Below are 25757 nucleotides of genomic sequence, written 5' to 3'. Positions count from 1 at the left end.
TTCATGATCGAAGCCCTGGAGTTCATGTCTGAGATGCATGTCACCTGAGAGAACATGGGAATGGTACTGCGGCTTGGCTTGCGGGCCTTTAAAATTATATATACCCAAAAATCCAAACCCATATTTCAAATGGGATTGAACTTTAACATATTTCGTCCATCTCCTACGGAACCATTGCTCAAATGATCCACACAAACAATCTGAGAACCGGACCGGGTGAAAACTAGTACTTAGAACTTAGAAGTTAGAACAACTGCTACAAATAGCCAAGTACAACAACCACCATTATAGTTAAACCTTATCCCAACTCAAAACAGTCAGCTACATGTATCCAAAAGCCACATCAAAAAAAAAAGAGTACCAACAGAGTATCTTCTTTGTAGTGGACTAGAACCTCTCTTCTTTGTCATTTGTGTTAAAAAATGATACAACTGACTGCCAAATCTAAAAGCTCCTTCCCCCCCCACTCAAGAACAACACCCCCCCCCCCCCCCACTTTTTCCCCCAAGAAGGGCGGGCAAATACCCACCACACATCCAAAAAGAACCCTTCCAAGTTGATTGCCACATCAATATAATTTTGCGCAGAGTTTACCAACAGTTGCACCTGAGAATCATAGATCCATTACGGAGGAGACCCAGAGTCACCACACTCAGGCTGCTTCCTAGCACAGCAGCAGTTCACACTTCAAAGTTTTTCACGTTAAATACTGTTCATGTACAAAGTTATCTGTAGGTGGTATTGATACCTTCCCCATCTTCTCCAAAACTGGATGGACAATCAACCAACATTAGTTGACACTCTTCCTCTGCTAATGAACAAATACCAGAAGCTTCACGGCCCAAACTAACCCAATTCTGATGATGGATTCCTTCCTAAAACTGTTGGAATGAACACCGGTAACTGATTTGAAGCCATGCCCCTTCCACCTCTAGCTTCACGGGGCCAATTGCTTAGCGTTCTCTCTTGTTCTAGTCTCAAGCTAGGGTTGGCTCCAGTTCTTGCACCATCCTTAACTGGAACACTCAAAAGAGGACCACCAAAGAAAATAGACTCTCCTGTGTACATCAGTTTCTCCGACTGCTGCACAGGGGCGTTCGCTGTAGCAGTTGATTCTGTGGTTGGACCAGTAGGTCTTCTACCATAATTGTTTTTTTCTGCACGAGTATTTGCAGCTCCAACTTGCACTGAAGATCTAGTTCGGGACTCATGGGCAGATTCACCAGTCCTTGCTGACACAGGGATTGAAACATACCTACCAGCGTCTTGGTCCCACACAACAGATGTTCTTTTACAATCTCTAAGGAGAGAAGCAGGTGGAGCCTGTAACAACGTGGGATCGGCACCACTACTCCTTTGCATGATCTTGTCATCAAACAATGAGGAATTAGGATGAAAAACTGAGTTGCCGAGACTGTGATTGAGAAAAGATGCTCTAGTAGCAGCGGAAGGCCGCTCTTGAGCAAAGCGGGATACTGAAGTTGTGGGATTAAACGAACCCGAAGGGCGCTCTTGTGGGAGGGGACTAAGGGTGACTGACTCATGGATATGGCTTGGGCTGCTGAAGCTGCTCACACTTTGCGTCCCAGTTTCATATTCATCCCTGCTACCATGACTTTGTGCATATGAATTCTTCAAAGGAGATAGTTTTACGTCATTCTTGGTGTCTTTGTTTAGTCCCACATCAGTGCTCATACTACTTCTGCCACTAATATTTCCACTGGAGCTGATATCAGTGTCAGGCAAACGGTGGTTTTCAACTGGCCGGAGAACAGAAGAAGATGCCCTAGCTTTTGCTGCCACTCTCATTGCTTCATTTGAATCTAATTTTGCAAGCTTCCAAGCACTAATCCTGACAGGCCTCTTTGACTTCCCTTTTTCTGCAAACTCGGCAGCGTCTGGGTCAATAGTTGACGGAACCATTCCAGGTTCTAAGTGAGGTATAATTTCATCCTGGTGTGACCAATTTGAATTAAAGAAAAAAAAAAAGTAAACCAAAAAGGAGAAAGAAAAAACAACAATAAAGCTACCTAACTAGAAACAACCAGAAGAACAAAAAAAAGAAAATGCATTTAGTACCAGGATAAGTAAACATAAACAGTGAAAACAGATCATAGCACATACAAGTGAGTTATAAGCAAAAGCCCCATGGCAGCTTAGATCCTACAATCAGATTTTATTTCTCTCTTTCCTTTCTTCTAGTCCTATTTTTAATATGATATCTTTAGACCTCAACCCTCAACATCAAATAGATGTACATATTTTCTGAAGATGATAATGAACTAGTCATGTGAATTTATTATGTAAAAACCTTCAACGTTCAAAGCCACCAAATGAAGGAACTGGACAGTGGACAGCATTTCATGAATGAGATTATAGACGATTTCTAAGTCTCATGGAAAACAAGTGTAGCTCATTGCCAAAAGTAAAAGGCTATTGTGAATATTTTTCTACCTGATAATCAACAAATACCCTTGGAGGTGTACACCATGCACCCTTGTATTGCAGACCCAAAGAACTCCCACCACTTAAGCCAGTTGTAGCAGACCCCGTTGGAGAATAAACAATATTTGGCATTTCCTCATCTACAGATGCCCCTGCAGGTGCCTCACTCATGGCCCTCATTGCCACAACGTACTCATAAGTAGTAATACCCTGATGTGAACAAAGAAAACAAAACAATTTTTAAGGCATTGACTGTTGTGATGATTGAAATATTTGATTAAAACCAACTGGAAACAAAATTACCTTTCTGATAAGAATCATGTGGAAGAAGAAAAGTTCACCCAGAGGAAGGCAAGCCAGAAAAGAAACTACCGAACATACAGCCTACACATGAGGAATTTAAAATAGACAGCCTACACATGAGGAATTTAAAATAATGTATGAGATATCCTGGACAAGGCTCACTAAAGATCTGCCAAGCCAGTGTACTCCACATTAAATACCATGACATAGACATGGTATACCACTAGATATAGCGGTACTAGGTATTACTCAGGAATCATCAAAACGAACATACCACAACCACTGCAAAAGGGGCACGAGAGAAACCATTGCCAAGCCTCTCAATAATTTGGTTCTCCATGTTCCTTTTATCCACGAAGCAACGAACAAAGACAGCAATACCAATTCCAGCTTCAATTAAAAGCTAAGAAAAAGAAGAAGGGAAGCTGACCGTTAACCAAAGACCTAAAAGTCAGTGTTGGCCAAAAATAATGGTGTTTTTATGCATACCCAAATGAGACTTGTAGCCATGAGACATATAAAAGTAACATAATTTTTTCTTCCCACGCAATTGTTAAGCCACTGCCCAAAAAGAATATGCATGGTTAATTTTGAACACAAATATTTATCCTCAACTTTGCTTAGAAACGACTACACATTTGTCGGTTCAAATCACAGCCCAGTACCCGACAGTGGTGATCAAATCCATCAACACATTTATCACAACTTCTACAGTGCTTACTGAACTTCCGCACCTGCAATATAAAGAAGAACATATAAATGACAAATGGAACAAGAACCATCTAAGGCTTTTATTGCACAACTAATACATTTATCAGAAAATGAATGTTACAAGCAAGACCCCACACACATGCGCGAACGAGCACACAACACAAAGCAACAAGCGATGACACCAATAGCTGAAAGAAAGGGGGGGGGAAAGTGTATTTTTGTCCAACTGTAGAAAGTGTAAAATTGTATTTTTGTCCAACTGTAGACAGTATAAATTTAGTATCATAAACACACTCCCCACATCACAAGAAAGAGAAGTAAAAATTAAAAGTAGAAAGTGGTTCAACAGGCTCCTTCGTCACTCCTTCCCTCCCATATATTTAAGGAAAACTTTCTTAGATCTACTAGATAAGAAAATGAATCACAAAACAAACAAGTAGGATTGACTTGGTCTAAACCTAACTTGTGGTCAACCTTCTTCTTTTGTACCTATTACTTTAATTTGGTAGATCTCAGATATTAAATTAAAGTAGATCTAAGATATTGTCCCAATACTATTCTGTTGACTTATGTTTCATTCACAATGCGTGCAGAGCAGCATACTGAAAATAGAGGCATTATTAGATTTGGACTACAGAGTCATTATAATCTTCTTTTTTATTCTAATAATACAGTTATCCACAACAACATACAGGGTAAGAGCAAATATTGTCTTTTATTTATCTAATATTCTCCAGAAAACTTGATGCAGGGGATGCAATATGAAAAGTAGACTTAGATGAAGAATAAATGGAGTAGGAGATTTTCTCTGGGTACATAAGAGAATTATTGCATGATAGATTGATAAGGAACATCTGAAGTCCATCATAAACTCAAAGTCAGTTCACATTTCTACTTAAAGCGTATGATATAGTTTTTTTACACACACACTTTACTTCCAAGAAACCAAGCTATTAAAAACTATTACGGGAACTCCATAATCCTGAAAACCACTGTAAATATTTCATTTTTATTTGTTTATCATTATTTTTTTAATGACACTGCACAAACGGGTGTTCATTTAGAAGTGGAACCAAATTGGCCACTTAAAAACAGATCCAACCCAAGCTGAAAAAAAAGAGCTTTGTTTTGGCTTTGGATTTTTTTCAAATTCCCTTCAGTTCAGGGTTCAGTTTTAGACCAAAAAACCATCATTTTGCACCAAACTGAATTGAAAGAAGTGTAACCCCATAAACCAAGACAAACTTAAACCATACTAAACCTAACAGTATTCCATCTATGTTGAGTTGTGTGAAATTACTACAGGTTCCTTTGTTGAGTTGTGTAAAAAGGCTTGAGAGGTACCAGAATTGATGTGATGGAACAATATCTTCTTTATGGGGTCATAAGTCCCTTCCAAACTTTGTTTGTGCAAGTTATTTCCCTTGAACTGAATCACAGTGACTGTATATGAACTTAGTAAAACCTTCAGTTTCAGTTTGTCTATGGTGTACTTGACCAATCTGAGAAAATGGAATTGAACTAGTTCCCTTAGTTGTACTAATAAGATTCAAAATGTTAGACGGCTTTTTCTTCACCTAAATGTTCTTCCAACTGGAACTATTCAATGATCAACAGCCAATATTTGGAAGCATGGAATAACAAGAATGGATGAAAAGTTGGCCCAATGTTACAATCTGATGATCGTTGAGATAGAAGTCAGATAGCCACTGTTATCAAACTCAATTATGTCAAGAAGAAAATAATCATAAAAGACTACCTCAGCATTGCACAACGTGCAGAATAAAGCATCTTCTCCAGTGGCATGCAACTCACTGGATCCTCCACGTTTTGAGCAATCTTCATGGACAAATATTGCACAGAGAAGATCTCTAATGCTGAAGCAATCTGATGATCTTCTACCTGCAAGGCCTCCTGGAATCTCCATCAACTCAGATTCTCTAACTGAACCTTTCTTACTGCAATCAGCTGCTATGGAGCTTCTAGAAGCTGATGATGGAGAAGAATGCACTGCAGTACCAACTTCATCAAAATTAACAGGTGCGTTCCCACCTGATAACCCCGGATTTATATTGAGCTGATTTGTTAACTCCCCGTTAAATTTTGACATAATGCCAGGATCAGCAGGATTAATCGCTGTACTGCGGACATAAAGAATGAAAACAAGGAGTGCCTGCAGCACAAATAATTTTTTTAGGGGGTTGTAGAGTGGGACAGGGACATCAAGCAATGAAAAAGAAGTAACAGCATACATGAAAAAAATCAGCAATGGATAAATTACATACCGCAGGAGTGTAAGTGGCAATTGCAACATATTCCCAGACATGGCCACCAAGGAATGGTGCAAAGAAGGCATAGAATGCAACAACTAACAAGAAAAACACTGTAATTGCAACAACCTGTCCAAGGAAAGAACACGGGCAACGATGCATGAGTCCCTAAGCACCCAGAAAGAAGAAGGGGAATGAAAATGAAAATGTGGACCAAAAAATATTTCAATCTCAGAGTCTCATAGAAATCCAAGTTCAAAAGAATAAGGTAATTTAAATCACAAACAACAACAGGGCATGTTGAGAACTTGTATATTCGAATTAATGACCAGCCGAATATAACTCAATCTTAAACGATAATTGATAAATAAAATAGGATGAAGAAAATGTACTCAGGAAAAGGGAATGTCCTACTCTGACCTACAGTTTCTCAATATCCCATTTCTGAACCACTTTAACTCATTCTCAAAGAAGATGGGTTACTAAACAAACTACATTACAGGTTATTAGCTTAAGATAGCATTGCTATCCAATCCAAAACCCAAATTAATATCTGTGAACATAGCAAAACAAGGCCAAAAAGTAGAACCCACAAACAGTTTGTTTGCTAATCTTCTGGAGATAAAGATCAACAGAGATTAAATCAGGAAAATTATGGTAGATGCATCTTCTGTCCCAAAGTTTTTGAAAGCATAAGAAGCAGCAATAGAAATTGGACGAGTAAATTAAGCATTTGAAAACCAAGTTGAAATGATGGATATCACTGCTTGAGTTGGGGCATATACTCATAACAGAAACTCTAGTGGTAGGTGACGGTAAGCTTCCTCCAAATCAGAGGAGCACGAAGTGGTCGTCACTCTCAAAACAATAATAATGCTCACAAGAAAATTGCTTCTTTTTTCCACCCTACTAAGTTATCAGATTAACTAGAAGAGAAACAGGAGATAAGGTTATATAACCAATCTATGGCCTGGCTATCCTGTCTCTCAAAGTAAAAGCAATGCCTTCAAACCTGTTGAAAATCCAAGAGTCCCGAATCATAGAAACAAATCTAGTTCTGTAATCTTGCAGTAAAGAAAATCTCATATTCAGTGAATTTATAGCAGAAAGCAATTTAATTTAACTCAAGAGGAGAAGGTTGAAGTCCAAAAACTAGAAATGATTGTAGATATGAGAATGGCTGATGGGACGTTAACCTTAAATTTACAATTACAAGCAAAATTAGTTGACCTGATGATAGAAAATTGTCAAGACAAAAATGAAACTAACGCAGCAATCGTAGGAGATTCCAAGCCCTTTCTCCCTCCTTCCTCAAATGCAATGAAAAACGGAGTCAGTAATCTAAGAAACTAACTTACAATAAACAAACTACCGAACTAACACCTAGAGAAAATCCTCAAGGAGAATACAGAAGTTAGCTCACCAAAATAAGTTAAGCAACAAGTAATCCCGCACCCAAGGAAAACATAATAGTAGTAATAAAAAGAGTGATTCCATAATACACAGAGAAATGCCAGACATAAACCCAACAAGATACCTTTAGATACTAGCAAATCAAAGTGATTGATAAGAATTTACCAACTAAGAGAGTTGAAAACTAAAAATGGGAATGACATTTAGTTGAATTCATACAACAATCACAAAACTCATAAAAGAAACCATCTATTAAAGCTTCTCGAAGGTACTTCAATGGTTTTCATTCCGGTAAAATAAAGGCCTCAGTTCTTTACTAAAAAAAGATAAAGGCCTCAGTTATAGTTAAAAGGCCACAAAATTGAAGGAATCATGAGAACAAACCTGGAAAGTTCTAGTTAAAAGGCCACATAATTGCAGTCAAATCAAACAGTCAACTGAGTCAAGCAAACAAACTTCTCCAAAAAGAACAAACCTGGAAAGTGTGAGCAGGAAGTTGCCAACCATGTCGCCTCACCATAACTGCTGAAATGTTTCCACAGCCAACCTAAGGACTGGCCGATCCACTCTAGATCACAAGTGGCAACACCGCGAATGGGGGGGGGGGGGAAAGAAAAAAAACCCTAAAAGGTTGAAGAGAAACGGACACCAAACTTCCCTACCTCTCTTTCTGAATAGCTTTAGAATCCTGAACTCCAGTGTAAGTCAGTGAGCAGGAAAAAGGGACCAAATAAAAACAAAGAGTAGCAACAACGAGAAGAAAGACCTTTTCTTTGTGGAAGATCTCCCAAATCGATAATGAGAGAGAGAGAGAGAGAGAGTCGGAAGATGAGAAACTCAACAAGACAGAGCAGTAGAGCACAAAACAGTTGACGTTTTGGGTATCTGGGTCTTTTTTGGTAACTGGGTTGCTGAAAAGGAAGATAGAAATTTAATTGAAGGTCATACGAGCCCAAAAATAAAAGCCAGAGAGCATTGGTGGGGAGTGGTAACCCACCGAAAATGTGAAAGTTTTCTTTTGCATTTCCTATCCTTGCTAGGAATTATGTTTTGATCTGTCCACGAGAGAGAGAGAGAGAGAGAGAGAGACATGGACGATGTTGGCCCTTTCTGGTGCACTACCGCTACTTCTACTTGTTATTCTTCTCAAGGTACCAGCTTTGATGCCAAACCAGAACAACAGTTGACTACTTTGAAATGCTCTCAGTCCAATCCGTGGGGATGGGGATCTCCCAGGCCAGAACTCAGAAGATATGTGGGTAGTCGAGTCACCTCAGGCTCATCAGATCAGTCCAAAAGGAAAGGAAAGGAAAGGAAAGGAAATGAAATGAAAGGACGATGTTTATGTTATGTTATGTTAGCCGCTCACCTCAAGTCACCCCACACCCCCACCACCACCACCACCCTGCCATTTAAGCCTGGATGTATTAAAATAAAATGTAAGGAAAAGCTAACATAGCCAAATGTAATTAATCATAGCCCTTACCAAAAAAATAATAATAATAATCATAGCTAAGCTAAGCTAAGCTAAGCCGGTATCTGCCCTCAGAATTCAGGTGTCCATTTGGCCCTAAAAACAAAGAGGGAATTCAGATGTCCAGTCCCAGCTTGTACCTAGCTTGTACCTTACCTGTAGAATAATTAACCTCTTGATGAGTGACGCGTTACATTCTAGAAAGGAGACATTGCATGCAGGAATTTTTGGCCTATTTTGGGCCACCTGAGCATGCTTTAATGTATAATCCCGTTTTCTTAAAAGAAAATTTGGATTCCTATCCTAGAAGGCTAGAACTATAGCATAAAATAGAAAAATTTGTCATCACCCCCCAAAATTTTCTTGGATTTACTCAAACACCCCTATAAAGGCTTCTGTGGCTCGGCTTATGATTCACCCCCAATAAAGTGGGATGAGCTTTACCACCTCTCCTCCTGAGGGGAGGAGCTTTATATAATAATATAGTGGGGTTTCGCCCCTACCTCCAAGGGAATTCTTACTCTGAGCTCCAACATTGAAATGTTAGTCTTTTGCTGACTAAGTCACCTCTCATGATTACTTTTAAATAAAAATTAGATTTAAAATGAATGTCAAATGCATCAAAAGAATGAGAAATATCAAAAATAAAGAATGATAATTGATACTGAAAATTCCCTAAAATATCCTCACCTATCTTAACCCCCTTCATGTAGCCAGATGACAGGATTGTCCTTCACCCATCTTCTTCCTAAATATATAAATAAAATTCAACAGTGCTCACCTTGAGCAACCCTCTCTATCTCTTCCTTTATCTCCTTATTTTGTTTCTCCTTCATTACAACAATTAACATTTCATTTATGATTCCCTAGATGACCTAGGAAAGCATAAAAAAAAAAGGGGGAGGGGCAAATAAATGAAAAGACTGGGTACTCAGAAGAGGGAAGAGATGAAATTCGACCTCATTCAAACCAAAAGACATAAAAATTTACAGGACATTACACAAAAATATTTGATTTACCTTTTATAAGTCGCGTTGCATAATCAAAGATCAGCCTAATGCATTACAGTTATATTGGTGCAGCTTCTAACTAAACCTCCCCTTGTGCCGAAGACAATGAGTTCTGCAAAAAAGGTTAGACGCGGGCCGGCTAGAATACCAGGCAACCGCCTCCAATGGCTAAGTCAGACAATGAACAAAGGGGTATATAATTCTTCTTATACTGTAAGTGTTACCTTTTATGTATTTGGTAAGTTTACCCGACGGAGGCTGCTATTTCTCCTGGGATTATGCCTCCATGTCATTGATCACGCTTGATCAGTGATTGAGTTGACCTTCATAATCGAAAACGGTTGCCATATTGGTCCAGTGTACGTTATGCCTTGATCACGCTGGGCGGTTCTTGTCCCGACTGTATGGTATGCGGAGCCCTAGCCAGGTCTGACCCGACCAGGTAGAAAACTTCCGTATCACAACCAAACCTTTGTCAAAATCCTGCAAGATCTTGATCATTTTAGAGGGATAAATCAAACAGTATTAGGCATGACAAAGATGATTTTTCATCTTTATCTCTAACTGTCCATAATTTAAATTAATTTCATATGACCTCCTCTTCCATTTCATCACTCTCCTGATTTGGCTTGATTGGTTTCTCTTTGAAAAATTTCCATTTGTCGTATTTATGTATAAATCTTTCCGTATATTGTATTTACATATTTTGTAGCTTTCTTTTATTGTTATTTGTTCTCCTAACAACATAGATTGTATCCTATCTATTTAATCGAAAATTCTCTTATATGAAATTCATTCAATTGAAATTTCATCTTAATATGGTATCATCCTAACAAACAATTCTTAATCTTCGCCATCATCTGTTCATTGTCTTTCACCATGATTACTATAACAAACCATTTTCTCTTTGTTGGAATCTAGTATTTTTCCTCCCTTGGCAAATGCTACAGGTAAAGCATCTTCATTATAGTTATTTATTCAGATGCTAGTAGTCATATGGTTTCTGATCCGTTTTATTTTATCCCAGTAGTCTTATTTCTGACACCCAATTTTTTTTGTTTTCCAAATGGTGATTTTGCTCATATTACCCATATTAGGACCCACTTTACCCTTTATGAATGGGGTAATTTTCATTTGGACCCCCTGAGGTTTGGTCTATATCATTTTTAATCCAAAAAATTCGAGACTTTGCATATGTCTCCCATGTACTATAGAAAAAATCAATTTAAGGACAAATTATCACTTATATGACCAATTTGTCCTTCATCCTTTTTTTTTTACATTTTAAGGGTTAAAGTTTATTAATTTGCAAAAAGAGACCCTCATTCCCAAATCCCCATTTCTTTCTTCTTCTTCTTCAATGGTTCCATTTGATTCTAAATCTCTATTTTTCAAACCCAACTTGAGGATGGTTCTGAACTACGCCATGTGGTATTCATCTTCAACTCAACCCAAAATGTTGGTGATTTGATTTTTTTTTTTTCTTCCTTTCTTGACCTACATTAGCTCCCATCTTCAAACCCTAATTGGGAGAAGAAAGAAGCTCAAGAGTTGTTCATAGCTGGAATACAATTCCAAGTCTACCTTCTGTAGGTTATGTGCTCCATCAACGGCAACCTTTACATAAGTACAGCTTTTCAATACGTTCTTGATGAACGATCTTAGCCATCCAACCACCTGTGTCCTGAGAAAGTGCTATGAATTTAACATCAATGTCACAGGATTCTGAATTTTAGTTCAGACTAAAACACTCAAGAATTCTAAATTTCAAAATTTTATGAGTGATTAGTTTCCGGTTGATCTTCTGGAGCTTCCGAGGTTTAGATGAACCGTGAACGCTCTTTGTTCTTTGACAATATAAGAAACCCAAGTTACCCAGCATTAGAGCTCCAAGGTCGAAATTCGAGGTTTCTAAACCAGATCTAGGAACAGAGAATTGGCAACTAGAATTTGAGTGAGTCACCGAGTTACATTAAACTGGTTTTAATGCTCGTTTTCTCTTTTCCAGCGAGGGAGGAGTGGTGGTTACTGGCCGTGGGAGGGATGGTGAATCGAGATTTGGTAAAAATTAAAACTTAAAATTTCTTGTAAATTTAAAAAACTTAAGTGAGACTTGGTTAAAATTAAAACAAAAATTTTCCTTTAAGCCATGGGCAAAATGGTTATTTTATTTGAAAATTAACAGGAAAAACAATAATAAGTAAATTATAAATTTCTCCAAATTGCCAATGTAAACTGTGGAAAAGGAGTAATTGTTGTCACTTTAGTGGGCTGACAATAATTTTGACCAAACTTAAATGGACAACAATAAAGAAAACTCTACATATTACTTAAGAGAACAAATTATATTTACACACCTTATTTTCTAAACAATTACATTTACACTTTTGGAAATCATTCTATTACAAATGTCCCCCTACACTTGACATTGTTAGTTTCAACCAGAAAAAAGAAGAACGAAAAAAAAAAAAACCCTTAGTCGTAGTATAACTTTAAAATATGAAAAACACATATAAAAGTCCATCAATTTTTAGTGTGAATCGACTTTGTTTAAGGAGACCTTTTAGGAAATTGCATAGAGAAATATTTGTTGGCAAAACGACATGATTATAACAATTAATGAATATAATAAAAAAAATATATGTTTCCACTTTTTAAGGATTTGAAATAAAGAAGGATAATATTGAAAATTTTAAAAATATAACATTATTCAATAAGGATATCTGATATGGTTATTGTTAATTCAAAACATAAAAGTGTAAACATAATAAAATAAATTAGTGAGGATATAAACTATAATTGTCTTAAAAATAAGGGGTGTAAATATAATTTGTTCTATTTATTTAAAAAAAATGACCAAAATAAGTCAAATTATTTAAAAGTACTATTTTTTGGACAATACCATATTATTTGGAAATACAATCATATTGTTTGTGTCCGTTGAACTTTAGATATGAAGGACTTACTATAAAGTTACTGGATTGGTTCTAATTCGAACTTGTAACCAATGAAGAAATTAAAATCTTTGTCTTTCGGCTATTGATATGCATGACCCATCAAGGTCAACCTTAAGCCTCAAGGCCTCAAGCATCATTGCACTATCGTCTGCCAACTGCCCAAGCCCATGACGGAGAACTATTCTCCTTTCTTCATTTTTTTTTTCATTTTTTAAAATAAAATAATAAAAATGACTGCTTTCATGCCTTTATGTTTTTTTTTTAAATAATATTCTACAAAATTTTATTTTAATACATTTATTTAAATTATTGTCCAAAATACACTTCTTATGAAGGCATTAATTAATTACCCTCTCCAAGAAGAAAAAAAAATTAATAAAAAAAGGTTATATTTTCATAACTTAAATTGTAGTAATATAATTAAGGGTAAATATCACTTACCTCCCATCTTAGTTGGACAAATAGCACTTACACCCCCTCTTAGTTGGATAATATCACTTACCTTCCATCTTACCTGGTAAATATATCAAACACCTCCCTTCTGTTAATTTTCTCAGTTTAATTTAACTTTTACCATTAAATATTTTTCTAAAACTCCAAATTACCCTTGGTTAAAAATATATATTTTTATTTTAATCACCATAATAGTTAAAATACTAAATCACCCTCAATTAAAATAATTGTTAAAAACCAAAACACCATAGTTAAAATCCAAATTATCTTTAATTATTAAAAGCCCAACATACCCTTAAAAAAAAAAAAAATTGATCAAACAATTAAAAAAACCCAAAATAGTAGTACGTGTTTAATTTTATCAACATACCCTTGTTTTTTTTTTAATTGCATTTTTTATTTACTTAGATAGTAATACGTGTTTTTTTAATTGTTTGATAAATTTTTCTAAAAAAAACAAGGTATGTTGGACTTTTAGTAATTAAAGATAATTTAGGTTTTAACTATGGTGTTTTGATTTTAATAATTATTTTAATTGAGGGTAATTTAGTAGTTTAACTTAGGGTGATTACGATAATTTAGGGTTTTAAAACAAATATTTTTAGCCAAGGGTATATTGGGGTTTTATAAAAATATTTAACGGTAAAAGTTAAATTTAACCAAAAAAGTTAAAAGAGGGGAGGTGTTTGATACATTTGCTAGGTAAGTGATATTATCAGACTAATAGGGGGTGTAAGTGCTATTTGTCCAGCTAAGAGGAGAGGTAAGTGATATTTACCCTATAATTAATTAACAAAATATAAAGAAAGAGAGAGTAGGTGTGTGTACATTGTGAAGCATGCAGGTAAGGGTCTTAGAGGCTATGCCTCTTTATGCTGCACAACCTTGATTAAGAACTTGATCTTATAAAAAATTTAAAAAAAAAGTTTAAAAGAAGGATTTAACCATGTAGTAATTAATGATATATCATTCTCAGACAAGGTAATTAGTGGTGGATGTAGAATTCACAAGAGGTGTTTTTGAATAAGAATTAATAAAATAAACAACAAATGAAGTGATTAAGAAAAAACTAAAATGATAAAAAGTTCAAACAACAATTATTTTTAGTATTAATTCTCTCAATTGATCATTGATTCGAAGACAAAAACTTTAATTTCAAGTAGATTGATTATGGTCATTGAGAATCAGTCATCTAACAACCAATATTTCATACATTTTTTAATAATTTTCATATTCATTATTTGAGTTATTTCATTATTCAGCAAACATAATTTTCGAATCAGTCATATGAGTTATACATATTAATTGAATTAAATATTAAAGACCCAATCCCTATTCAATAGATCCAAAAAAGTTTTGTTTAATTTGAACTATGATATACATTCTCATAATAAACCTCTAGGGGGGACATGAATCGAGATTAAACACAAACAGAAATACGGGGAAAATCTAGATTCAGATTATAGATCATCTTTTACACAAAAACGGAATCGAGATTTATGGGTAGGGGTGAACGAGATTTCAAAAAATAACTTGCCATCACCACGCGATCAAATAGTTTTTAGGATGAATCCATAGATTTCATTTCACAACCAAACACTAATTAAATTAGACTCATAATAAACTCCCTAAGACATTGATTATCTATTTGATGATACTAATTTTTCACTTATATTATAAAAAACAATAAATAAATATTTTAATTGATTAGTTATTGAATTAATCATCAAACAATAGGTGTATTGTCTAAATACTAGTCCAATGACATAATGAATATGAAAAATATATAAATACCAGAGAATTAAATAAGTGAATTAATTATTCAGAGCCTCACATAAATCAAATTTCTATAAATCTTTATCGAAAACCAAAATTAGAACTGTGATTTCCTCTTATTGTGGTGTGTAATACATTATAAAAAAGAATGCCTCAATTCTTATAGAGGTTTTTTTTAGAGTTTATATATTTTTCAATTTTGTTATTTATGTTGTTATTTTTAGTAATGCAATTTTTCCAATTCAGTTGTTTTATTTATTTCTCATTGTTTATTCAGTTTCCATTATTCCTCATTGCCTCTAGTTATTTACATTATCCTTTTCGCCAATGTGGCTGTTTCTAATTTTGTTGCTTTCCACTTCACATTTTTCCTCGGATGTTTGATCATAAGAGGAAATGAAATATTTGGCTATTGAATGGAGATATTTTAGGAAAATGCTTCAAATTTGAATTTAATCAATCCTCCAGTTTTGAGCATGGTTCTTTGATATGGTTGAGCTTGTTTTTTATATAAAAATGTGGTGTTGCGGCTTTGAACTGTTATTTTCCTCGACTTTATATCTAAACACTCCAATATGTCTCTATAGCACAAAAATAATAAATAATAAATAATAACAATTATAAATAAACAAACAATTAATCTCATTAAAATAGAAATGAATTAATATAATATTATACAATTAAACAACTTGTAAAATTCTCCGATTTAAGGCTTAAGTACAATGTGCATCAAGTCTGGTAGTATTTACTCTTCCTTGTTACCATTGATTGATGCAACAAACGAAACCAAATGAAATGCTGGTCCAAACTCCAATGGGAAGGTCTTGGGTTTGCACCCATCCAACAACACTTATATTAGTGATATTCTATTTCTACCCCAGTATAAATATAAAAATTGCAGGTTATAAAAAAAGAAAAGAAAAGAGAAGAAAGAAAGAAAGAAAGAAAGTAGAGAAGAGAGAAAGAAAATAGATAAAGATTGTAACCGTCTCAAATAAATTCATTCTGCTGGATTAGCCTAGCCTAGCCAATCCAATCCAACTCAAGACTCAAGTACTCAAGTACTCAAGTACTCAAGTGTTGTTGTTGCCTTTTGGAATGTAGAGAAGAGATACCCAAACTGGGAGATGCATCATTATTCCACCGATACATTCAATTTCATATGTTTATTACTTTATTTTGTCAAATGGATTGATTCTGATCTAATGGCTACAGTACAGAAACTAGAAGGTGGTGGGTCGAAAAACATCTTTAGTCAAAAAGGGGGACCAGGTGCATTTAATATTTATTATTATTATTAATAACTAAAATCTTTTTGATAACAATTAATGATTAATTAGACAAATTAAGGGGCATAACCAACCCTCTACCATTATGGTTAAATAATTTAAACTCGTATTTCAAAACATACCCTTAGTAGTATAGAAGGACTCGATCACAAGGGACTATCATGTACATAAAGCCAAATTGAGGTTTCAATATATTCGTATCATATCATATATCATATGGATTGGCCTTCGATAGGTTAAAAAAAGAAAAGAAAAGAAAAGAAAATTACAAGGGTTCTAATTTGGTTACAAAATAGTCATTCTCATGAAACATAAATCTCATCTACATTGGTGTTTGGTGTTTTTCTTCTGCCAACAAATTATTTTGTCGTATTAACTAACTTACACTGTCCATATAAGAGTAGAGTAGAGTAGGGAGTAGAGTAGGGACTAGCTAGGGACCATATGAACAAGGGCGATTTAGAAGTAGAACCTTTGACAATTTTTAAAGGGGAGTTGAGTACCCACCATTCCATTCCATTCCATTCAAAATGACGTTTGATATTTGACATTTGACTAGTAGAGTTTATTTTTTTTATTTTTTTTTTTTTGGTAACAAAGGCGGGGATGTGAACCCACAATCTCTTTTTTTTTTTTTTTTTTGGTAACAAAGGCGGGGATGTGAACCCACAATCTCTCTAGTCTCTACTGAGAGAGAGGTGAGATTCTTAACCATTCTACTAACCCTCCGTTTGGATGATGGAGAATTATTAGATGATCAGCTAAACAACATGGTTGCTTTGATTCTCCGGGCTAAAACTAAAAGCCTTCCTTTCAAAATCACAGATCAACGCTGTTCTAAGCGATTCCAGCTTCGAATCGGCCGATCCTGGAAAACAACGACCAACGGGGGGTCCTACTTTGCCCGGAACTTAATTTTGGTGGGTCTTGACCTAACGGCTAGAATCCAACGTCTCTCTCTGTCTCCCCCCTTTTCTTTCGTTCTCTCCCTCTCACAGTCTCACCAAACCCAGAAGAAATTCATCTTCAGCTTTCGTCCCATCTACGGGGTGGTGGTAAAGTAGTAATTGGCAAGGTTTCTTTCTTTCTTTCTTTCTTTCTTTCTTTCTTTCTTAATCATAATAAATAACAATAACAATAAAATCTTCAGTTTTTTTGTGAGGTCGCCGTGCCTAAAAACGGCTTCTGCATTTGCAACCACAATCCAAAAGTGGCATCTCCCAACGTCAAGAGGTAAGGTAAGCGTGTTTTTCTTCTTCTTTCCTTAATTTTAGCTCTCCTTCCCTGTTCGTTTTGATTTATTATCACCTCTCTTCTGTTCAATTTGCTTGGTTGGTGGAATGCCAAATTAGGCAAAGTGGGCATTAGTCAATGATCAGAACCAGCGGTTTTACGTTTTCGGTTCCTGAATTACCTCCATTGATTTTGCTCCCCCCCCTCGTTCCTTTATTTGTTAATCGTTTCCTCCATATATTCTTTGGTTTTTTTCGCACAATTCCCTTATTTTGTATTGAGAGAAACAAGAGCACATATGGAAGTTAATAGTCTTCCTCCGTCTCAACCGTCCTTGCTTTTTTGGCTTGGAATGGATTCCTTCTCACTGGATTTCTCTCTTCCAGGCAAGGTTGAATCCAAGAGAAGAAGAATAAATAAGGCGACTGCTTGATTCGAAAGAACCCCAAAAAAAAAAACACAAAAAAAAAAAAAAAAAAAAAAACAAAAAGAAAACATGGCGTCTTCTCAAGTCCAAGTGGCTTCCGCTCATTTCGGCTGTGTTCTCAGGGATCACAATTGGCGTCACGTAGACAAAGAAAGAGAAAGCAGCAGCAGCAACAACAACAACAATGTTCGAGCCCAGCAGCAGCAGCAGAAGCTGTCTTCCTTGGAGAAGAATCTCAAGGTCTTAGTCAGGGATCACCTCCATTCCCACATTGCCCTCTCTGGCTCCAGAGGTTCCGTCTCTGCTTCGGATGAGAACAACTCTGGAAACCAGGTCGACAATCGGGAGAAGAAGGATCATAGTTTTACGTCTCAGAAAAGCACAAGGCGAAGGGATGATGATGAAGAAGAAGAAGAAGAAGAAGCACAGGTTGAGGTTGAGGATGATGAGTCTGCTGCACCCCTGGCGAGGAAGCAATCACGGGTAATTGATCGGTGGGCCACCCGTCAAGCACGGCAGATCAACACCACCTTGGAGAGGCAGACACATGAGCGAGAGCTCATGGCCCTCTCCAATTCTCACCCTGTTTCTACCGTGGCATCGACGTTCCTGGCAGATAGTCCCCGAACCACCACAGATAGCCCTTGTGCTCCATCCGAGAGCTCCGTTGATCTTCCGAATCTGCACGCTTCTTCCCTCGTTCGAAAGTGGAGAGATTTCGAGGCAGAATCCAAGCTCACATCAGGAAACAACGGCAGTTTGAGTTTCAATTCGGATTCAACTATTATTAGCAGCGGTGATAGGCTCAATTCTGGTTCTGGAACCAGCAATATTGATAATGCCTCCTCCATTGAGGAGGACCCATCACCACGCTCTGAGGTTTGCGATTCCGGAGACGAAATATTTGAGACTCCTCCGGCTCAACAAGACTCATTTGCAGACTGGGATTCCGAACAGAACACTCTTTCCACTCCAAGGGAGAGGGAAAATCGATCCCAGGTGCAAGTGCAGGTGCAGGTGCAGGTGCAGCGAGTTTCAGATGTTGGAGAAAGCGAGAGACTCAGAGTGGTAGATATCATTAGAAGACTGACCTTGGGGAAACCAATAAAAATAAAAACACGCACTTCCTCAATGAACTCTTCTTCAATGGATGAAACTGAAGACCGGGAGCTGCCCACCGTGATTGACCCTGAACCCGAACAACAAAGAGAACAGAGGAGAACCGGCTTCGTGAAGAATGCTGCTGGCAAGAGCCCCAGTCTCAGAGGGAGGCAAGCGATGATGAACTTGCTGAAGCAAATAGAACGTCAAAGGCAGTGGGAGCTCAATCAACTGGCGGAACGCAGGGCTGTATCTCGATTCCCACAACGGGGACGCATCCAGGTGAGAGCAGAGATCCTTTCCTTTCCTTTCCCTTGATCGTTCATTCGCATTTTATGCCATTATTCATTATTGTGTGTCAGTCTTGTCAATATATTTTTGGAGATTTCCTTCCCTTTCGATCTGACAGACCGATTCTGTAATATATTTCTTTCCCGGGTTGTTCATTCACAATCACTCTGTAAATAATTTTTTCGATCGGGAAAAGATATGCTTCCGCTTATACAAAATAATTAACAGCTGTATCCCTCTCTCCTTATTCAGTCGATGCTTAAGCTCAGATTCCTACAACGGCTAGCTGCATCTCAACACCAACAGCGTACACCTTCAGCGGCATCTGAACTGGGTAGCTTACAGCCAGCAACTAGCATCTTCGCACTAAGGTACAACTACAACCTTTCCCCTGGTAATGCCTTTGAATCATTCATTCATATGCACATTGCTTCTTATTTCGCTCATGTGGTTTAGTTTCTCTTGCATCGTCATCTTCATCATCATTGTTTTAAAAAGTAATAACTTCTTGGAAGGATATTGAATGAATGATTCATGAATGTGCTGCCAGAAATGAATGAATTTATTGGGTTATCACTTGAGGATTTGGAAAATCTCCATACATTTCTGGGTTCATCAGCCTGGTGCTTGGACAATTGTTATGGTTATGTTCCGCTTTTGGTTCTCCCATTCAAGCTTTTTTTTTGGTCGTGTTGCATTTATCTGTTTGAAAAACTGAAATAGAATGGGAAAAATAATAGCCTGTTAGCTGAAATTGTCATTATATCTGCATGAAGCAGAATGAGTGCAGAAAACTTTGAGTACTAATATTACAATTTAGGTGGCTTTACTCATAGAAAATATACATAGAATATTGTTGTGGCTTTGCTCATAGATAATATACATAAAATAATGCTTTACTCATTGGGAATATACATAGAATATGGTTTTAATACGTTTCTACGTGTCGTAGTACGTAGGACATCTACATCAAGAATATGGGCTTGATAAGTGCCAAAGTATTATAATGGACGTTTCTTCTATTAATTCTTCCCACCAAATGCCATATAAAGTTGAGTCGTCCTTGTACATTCAGTTCTGGGTCATCTGCATAGCTTGTACATGAACTCTCTTTTACATATTCTGGGAGAGAGTTAATTTGTACCATTAAGAACTAAATGCAAAGGATCTTGACCAAAAACAGGCAGAAATTCAGTGCCAACAAATATGCTGGAGACGTCCATAGTGAAGAATCTAGAGATAGCTCCAATTCTCACACACAGCTACCCAATGACAGCAAAGATTCAGAATATTCTGGTGCTTCCAATCAGCTTGCAAATGAAGAAGTTCATCAGCAGATGGGTACAACTGAGCAAGAAAGCACACTCCCAGTACACCATTCAATACCTTCAGCTGGTGAAGCTCTGCAAGAAGAAGATCATAGTTCAGATCATGCATGGCAAGGAAGAATCTTATTGGGTAGCAATCTTGTCCAGGAATTAAGTATCAACACAGAAACAACCTCACGTGACCTCGAAGGGAGTGGGGCAACAGAAAAACCAGAGACTGATTCCCAACAGCTTGCTCGATCTACTAATGGAACCTGGATGGATGACCTTTCACATCCACAAAGAAATTGGAGAGGTTCAGTGCAATCATGGTGCGAAGATTTGCTTTCACATAATTCAGAAAATGGGGAAATTAATGTAGTGATGGATGAACTCGAAGCCGGCATGCAGGAGCTTGCAGGAGGTGTTGGTTCTCACTCACAAGATTGGAGACATTCAAGGCAAGAATGGTACGAGGATGCGCCTGAAAATAAATCTGAAGATGGGGAGAGGAATTTTGTTGTGGTTGACCAACAATCTGATACATGGCAGCTTGAAGGATCCACTGAGGGAACCTGGTTGGATAATAGAGCTTACCCACAAACATATTGGAGCGAGCAATCATGGTACCAGAATGTGCTTGAAACTAATTCAGAAAATGGAGAAATGAATGTAACAGATGAACAGGATCCAGATTCGGGGCATCCAGTTGGATCCATCAATGGAAACTGGCAACGCAATGTTTCTCGCCCAACTAGAGATTTGAGACGTTCCAGGCAGGAACGGTACCAAGAAATGCTCGAGAACCGTTCAGAAAATGGGGAAATTCAAGAGCTTCTTCAGAGGTATTGATATCTGGTATTGATTGTGTAATGTATTTTCTATTCATTTGATAATTCCTAAAGGTAAGCTCAAATATCTAAAACTTGTATCTATCATGTGGCAAATTTTGTTGATAGTGTCAAAGGTTAAATCTAGCATTCTGCACTACACCCACCAACTAGGCTTGAAAAAACTGGTACAAGATTGGAATTGCCTTCAAAGAGTTCACTGCTACAACCATATGAAGTCTTTACAACTTGCTTGTCTTTCATATTCTTTTAGACCTTGGTGGTTCTTCTCTGCTATCTGTGACTTGGCTACTGTTTAAATCATTAGTATTGGATCCAATTCACTATTTAATGATTATATATAGATGCTTTTGAAATTCATAAACTCAATTTTCAAATTAGAATTCACATTCATTTTAATAGAAATCTTCGTGGCCAATCTTTTAATGCTCATGCATCTTGCCTTTAACTATGCAGAAGAAGTGTATCAAATTTCCTTGCCAGTGACTTTAGAGAGACAATGGACCAAATGATAAAGTCTTATTTACAAAGACAAAATCACCGGCCAGAAAGTATAGGAGGAGAAGAGAATCACTTTGAGAGTCCACATCTGGGAGCAAGTGATTCTTCTAATCATTTTGCATCTACATCATTTAACCTCCCTTTGTCTACTTCATACAACCTCCCTTTACCATCTCAGCTCAGAGCACAGGCCTGGTATCAAGATCTTGAAGTCATGGAAAACTCTGATCAAGTTCCATCAAGTCAATCTACATCAGTACAGCCATTCCCATCTCGCTGCCAAGACAATCCACAGTCAGCCATAATTCATCCTTCGGTTGTGAGTTTCCTTCGTTAACCTATTAATGGCCTCGTTATGAAAGTCCTCATGTTATTATAGATAGGTGATACAACATTTTGTGACCAATGGATACAGGAAATTGATCTCATATCTGATTTGAGAACGCATATACTACAGCTTCATAATGAAATATTTGAACTGCGGAGATCAGTGGTAAGCTGCCTGGACATGCAGAACAACTTACAGCACTCCATCAAGAAGGAGGTCACTGCTGCTGTTTATAATTCAGGTGAGCTGAAGATGAGATGTTGTATGCTTCATCTCTCAATCTAAAACTGTAAGGTTTTTAATATAATTTCATTTACAAGAAATTTTCTTCAGAACCCTCTTGGCCTATGACTTCAGATCGATTTTCATATTTCAGTCTTCAGTTATTGGTTGTCGTCATGTATGATGCATATGTTGATGTCAACAACCTTGATTCTAGGCCTCACCTCCATTTCTGTCATGGAATGAAATGAAGAATTACATGATCACACACCTAATGGACACATACAACTCAAAAGAAGTGTGTTTGTGCTCCCTTAGCTCTTCCCCATCCCCCAACTGAATTCATGGATCCTATTTCTCCTATCTTGTTCATTCGAAGCCATAAAAGATTCCAGTCCTAAGTTGTCATGTCTTTCCTTACCATTTTCTTCCATGGTTATTCTTGGCCTATCTCTAGGTCCTTTGATCACTCGAATTTAGATAGATCACTTCTCTGAACTACATTCAAAGGCCTCTATTGCACATGCTCGTCACCTTTCGTAGCAGTTCCTTTTAACTTCTCCTCATGAATATGGCCAAAATTCCATGTTGCTCTAATATCCTCATTTCAGCCTCATGAAGTTTATTAAAATGTCTTTTATTTACTACCCCACATTCATTCGGCCCTTTACATCATTACTGGTTGTGTTACTGTTCCACAAATTTTCTGTTTGGGTTTCAAAGTGACAAGTTGATCAAACAACAACACTCTGGATGCACTCCTTTGTTTCAGCTTGTGCTCCCTTAAACAAATGCGATTTACGTATACATTATAGGTTGAACATGTTCTACCTCTATTATCAAGTCAATTTGATTTGTTATCTCATGAACTATATCATAGTAAGACCTATACTTTTGCAATTGCAGTTCATGGAGGAGAGGCAATAGAATTGTTCAACTGGGTACCAATAAGAAAGGGCAAGTGTTGTATCTGCTATGAAATGCAGGTTGACTCACTTTTGTACAGGTGCTTAAGAACCCCTTTTCCCCTTGAGAAGTTACTAAGTTAATAGATTTCTGGCTTTTCCTATTTTAACTGATTCCCACCCGCAAAATCTTGTTCAGATGCGGGCACATGTGTACCTGTTTCAACTGTGCCCATGAGTTGCAGTGGAGCAGTGGGAGATGTCCAATATGCCGAGCTCCAATACTGGATGTCGTGAGGGCATACTCGAATGCCTAGATTGGTGGAGAAAGTGGTCCATGGTCTGGAGGACCATCTATTTTTGACAGAGATCCATTTAACTTGATCCGAGTTAGACAGTGGATGATGATATGTTTAAGTGAGCAGTTTAACACATCAAAACATGTGTAATTCTGGCTAATGTTATTTATCTTCTGTACAGTGCGGAATATTGTATTTGCAACAATGGACTTCTTTAGTTCTCCCTCCAGAAGCAAATACAAATTCTGTTTGTGGAGTCTGAGAATAAATGAAACTGCGTCCATTGTTGAGTTTGAGAAGATCAAATGCCAGCAATTTCTCTCACTCTCTCTCTCTCTCTCTCTCCCCCCACCCCCCCCCCCCTCTTTTTCTTTCTTCCTTTCCTATCATGTAATGACAAGAAATTATGGCTGGTGTCTGAAAATTTCCAGAAAAATTTTAGTCTCATCATTTTTGTCATGTTCAAGACCACTATGGAGTTATGAAAAACAGAGTTTTCATTTAATAAAGGAACAGACTCTTACAAACACAAAAACAAGATTAGCTGACATAAGACGAGATGGAATTTAACAATTGATTATAAACAGAAGCTATAAGCATGCAGACTCTCTGAGCCATATCCCTCTAGATTTCTCGAAGAGGTCACCTGCTGCAAAGGTTCTGAATAAATTGGCTTACATCCTATGCTAGGGAAATTTGAGGTCACCTGTACTTCAAAAGGAGCAAATAACTTGTACGTTTCAATGCTTAGAGGTTTTGGCCTTTGTGGATGACATGCATGCCTATCATTCTTCACATTTTTAACCTATGAGCCCAATGGAATGGGCATTTGATCTACTACTACCTTCATCTTTAGTTGTATGAGATTGAGATTAGATTATATGTATCATGGATCTGAACCCTTTTCAGGTACATTGACAGAATTGGATGTCAAGACTTGACCACTGGTAGGGCCCACATCGTCTCAGTTTAAATTGTATGCAAAGCGGTGAGTGCTGAAGTTAGGGAGTTGCAGCCTTGCTTGAGCTGATTTTGTACTTGGCCACTTCAATCACTTTGGATATTCAAATTCTTTTGTTGGGTAGTGATAAAAGCATTGGATAGATTCTGATGGTTGTGTTTCTTGTTTGACAATATGATCAGTTGCCACATTTTCAAATTGGCAAGCCGACATAGGAACCAGTTTTTCCACAAGGTGCAATTTCTTATTTCTGTGCCTTCAATTGGCAGTTTCCTCAATGTAGCAGAAATCTATCTTTTCTTTAAATTTTTCCAAAGAAATATTTTCCACTGTTATGTAGTGCAATTGAAATTCTCATATGATCATGGCTGGCCAGTGTAGAATTCACACCTGTCTGTCTATTGGAGGAAGTTGGGGAGCCTTGGACTGGGTGGGCACTGGGCAGGCAGAGAGTTGAAGAGGGATTCAGATACAATGTTCCACGGTAATTAACTTGTTGGAAACCCATAAAATAGAAATCTGCAAATGATTGGAATGCCACCACCACTACCAGTAATATCTTTCTTGATACAGACAAATTAAGAATTGTCGGAAATTAATTGCAGTAGAAAAACAATAGCAATATGTACACTTGGTTTGGGACTTTGGGCTGGGGCTAACCGCTAACCTAACTTTAAAATGTTAGCTTGGGCTGGGAGCCTGGGACGCATTCGGCCATTCCTCCCTTCCTTAATTTGCTAGGCAAAGAGAAAGTTGTGTTTGTGCATACTATACCTCTATACCTCCCGAAATCGCGTTGGTGTTTCAGCCATGGACTCTCCTGGCTTGGTCGGATGAGACATAGCACACACGTTGCCCTTCATACTGGGATTTGGTGGTGGGAGAACGGTAAATCGGGGGAAAGAAGAGGAGGAAGAAGGGAGGCCTAACCGAGTAAGTGATCTCTACCCCTCGATCCAAATTCAATTAAACTCTTTCTTTCCCGTCTCTCCATTGTTTGAAAAACTCCATTCTTCTACTGAGACAAATGATAGTAAACAAATATATTTCTTCGTATTTATGCGAATTCCGAGCGAATTTTCAGATGTGCTTCTGTAAATAAATATATTTCTTCGTATTTATGCGCAAACCCGGTTCAAATTTCTACTGAAAACGATCAAAACTAGCAACTCGATACCGAATTTCAATCAAAAGTTGATCTTTTGAAGAACGGGCTTTGCCCAGATAAAT

At 37.2% G+C, this 25757-nt stretch overlaps 2 protein-coding genes across 2 annotated transcripts; one reads left to right on the top strand and one right to left on the bottom strand.

Annotated features, from left to right (window-relative positions):
- Positions 1–508: 508 nt before the first annotated feature.
- Positions 509–8433, bottom strand: LOC149026463 (putative protein S-acyltransferase 19). Its single transcript, XM_089146753.1, has 9 exons — positions 7618–8433; positions 5745–5858; positions 5219–5632; positions 3414–3482; positions 3238–3309; positions 3023–3151; positions 2749–2829; positions 2455–2655; positions 509–1953 (listed from the first exon to the last, which is right to left on the bottom strand). The coding sequence occupies exons 1-9, from the start codon at positions 7660–7662 to the stop codon at positions 847–849; spliced, it is 2232 nt and encodes a 743-aa protein (XP_089002879.1). The 5' UTR covers positions 7663–8433; the 3' UTR covers positions 509–846.
- A 3017-nt stretch (positions 8434–11450) lies between these two features.
- LOC149026462 (uncharacterized) lies at positions 11451–24250 on the top strand. The gene is made up of 11 exons (XM_089143651.1): positions 11451–11520; positions 11635–11687; positions 17045–17176; positions 17252–17334; positions 17884–19144; positions 19406–19524; positions 20337–21305; positions 21768–22131; positions 22228–22381; positions 23269–23368; positions 23467–24250. The coding sequence occupies exons 1-11, from the start codon at positions 11451–11453 to the stop codon at positions 23582–23584; spliced, it is 3423 nt and encodes a 1140-aa protein (XP_088999777.1). The 3' UTR covers positions 23585–24250.
- Positions 24251–25757: the final 1507 nt, after the last annotated feature.

The sequence above is a fragment of the Hakea prostrata genome, chromosome 2 (genome assembly GCF_041222555.1).
Source record: "Hakea prostrata isolate BN-2017 chromosome 2, UWA_Hpros_2, whole genome shotgun sequence".
Classification (NCBI taxonomy): Eukaryota; Viridiplantae; Streptophyta; class Magnoliopsida; order Proteales; family Proteaceae; genus Hakea; species Hakea prostrata.
This window is presented reverse-complemented; position numbering and strand designations above follow the sequence as displayed.

Excerpts from the sequence above, each read along its gene's own strand:
- LOC149026463 (XM_089146753.1), bottom strand. The coding sequence starts at position 7,662 with ATGGTGAGGCGACATGGTTGGCAACTTCCTGCTCACACTTTCCAG. Across the intron at positions 3,152-3,237 it reads TGGCTACAAGTCTCATTTGG|CTTTTAATTGAAGCTGGAAT; the intron begins GTATGCATAAAA and ends TCTTTTTCTTAG. Across the intron at positions 2,830-3,022 it reads CCCCTTTTGCAGTGGTTGTG|GCTGTATGTTCGGTAGTTTC; the intron begins GTATGTTCGTTT and ends CCTCATGTGTAG.
- LOC149026462 (XM_089143651.1), top strand. The coding sequence starts at position 11,451 with ATGAACCGTGAACGCTCTTTGTTCTTTGACAATATAAGAAACCCAAGT. Across the intron at positions 21,306-21,767 it reads ATTCAAGAGCTTCTTCAGAG|AAGAAGTGTATCAAATTTCC; the intron begins GTATTGATATCT and ends TTAACTATGCAG. Across the intron at positions 22,132-22,227 it reads CCATAATTCATCCTTCGGTT|GAAATTGATCTCATATCTGA; the intron begins GTGAGTTTCCTT and ends CAATGGATACAG.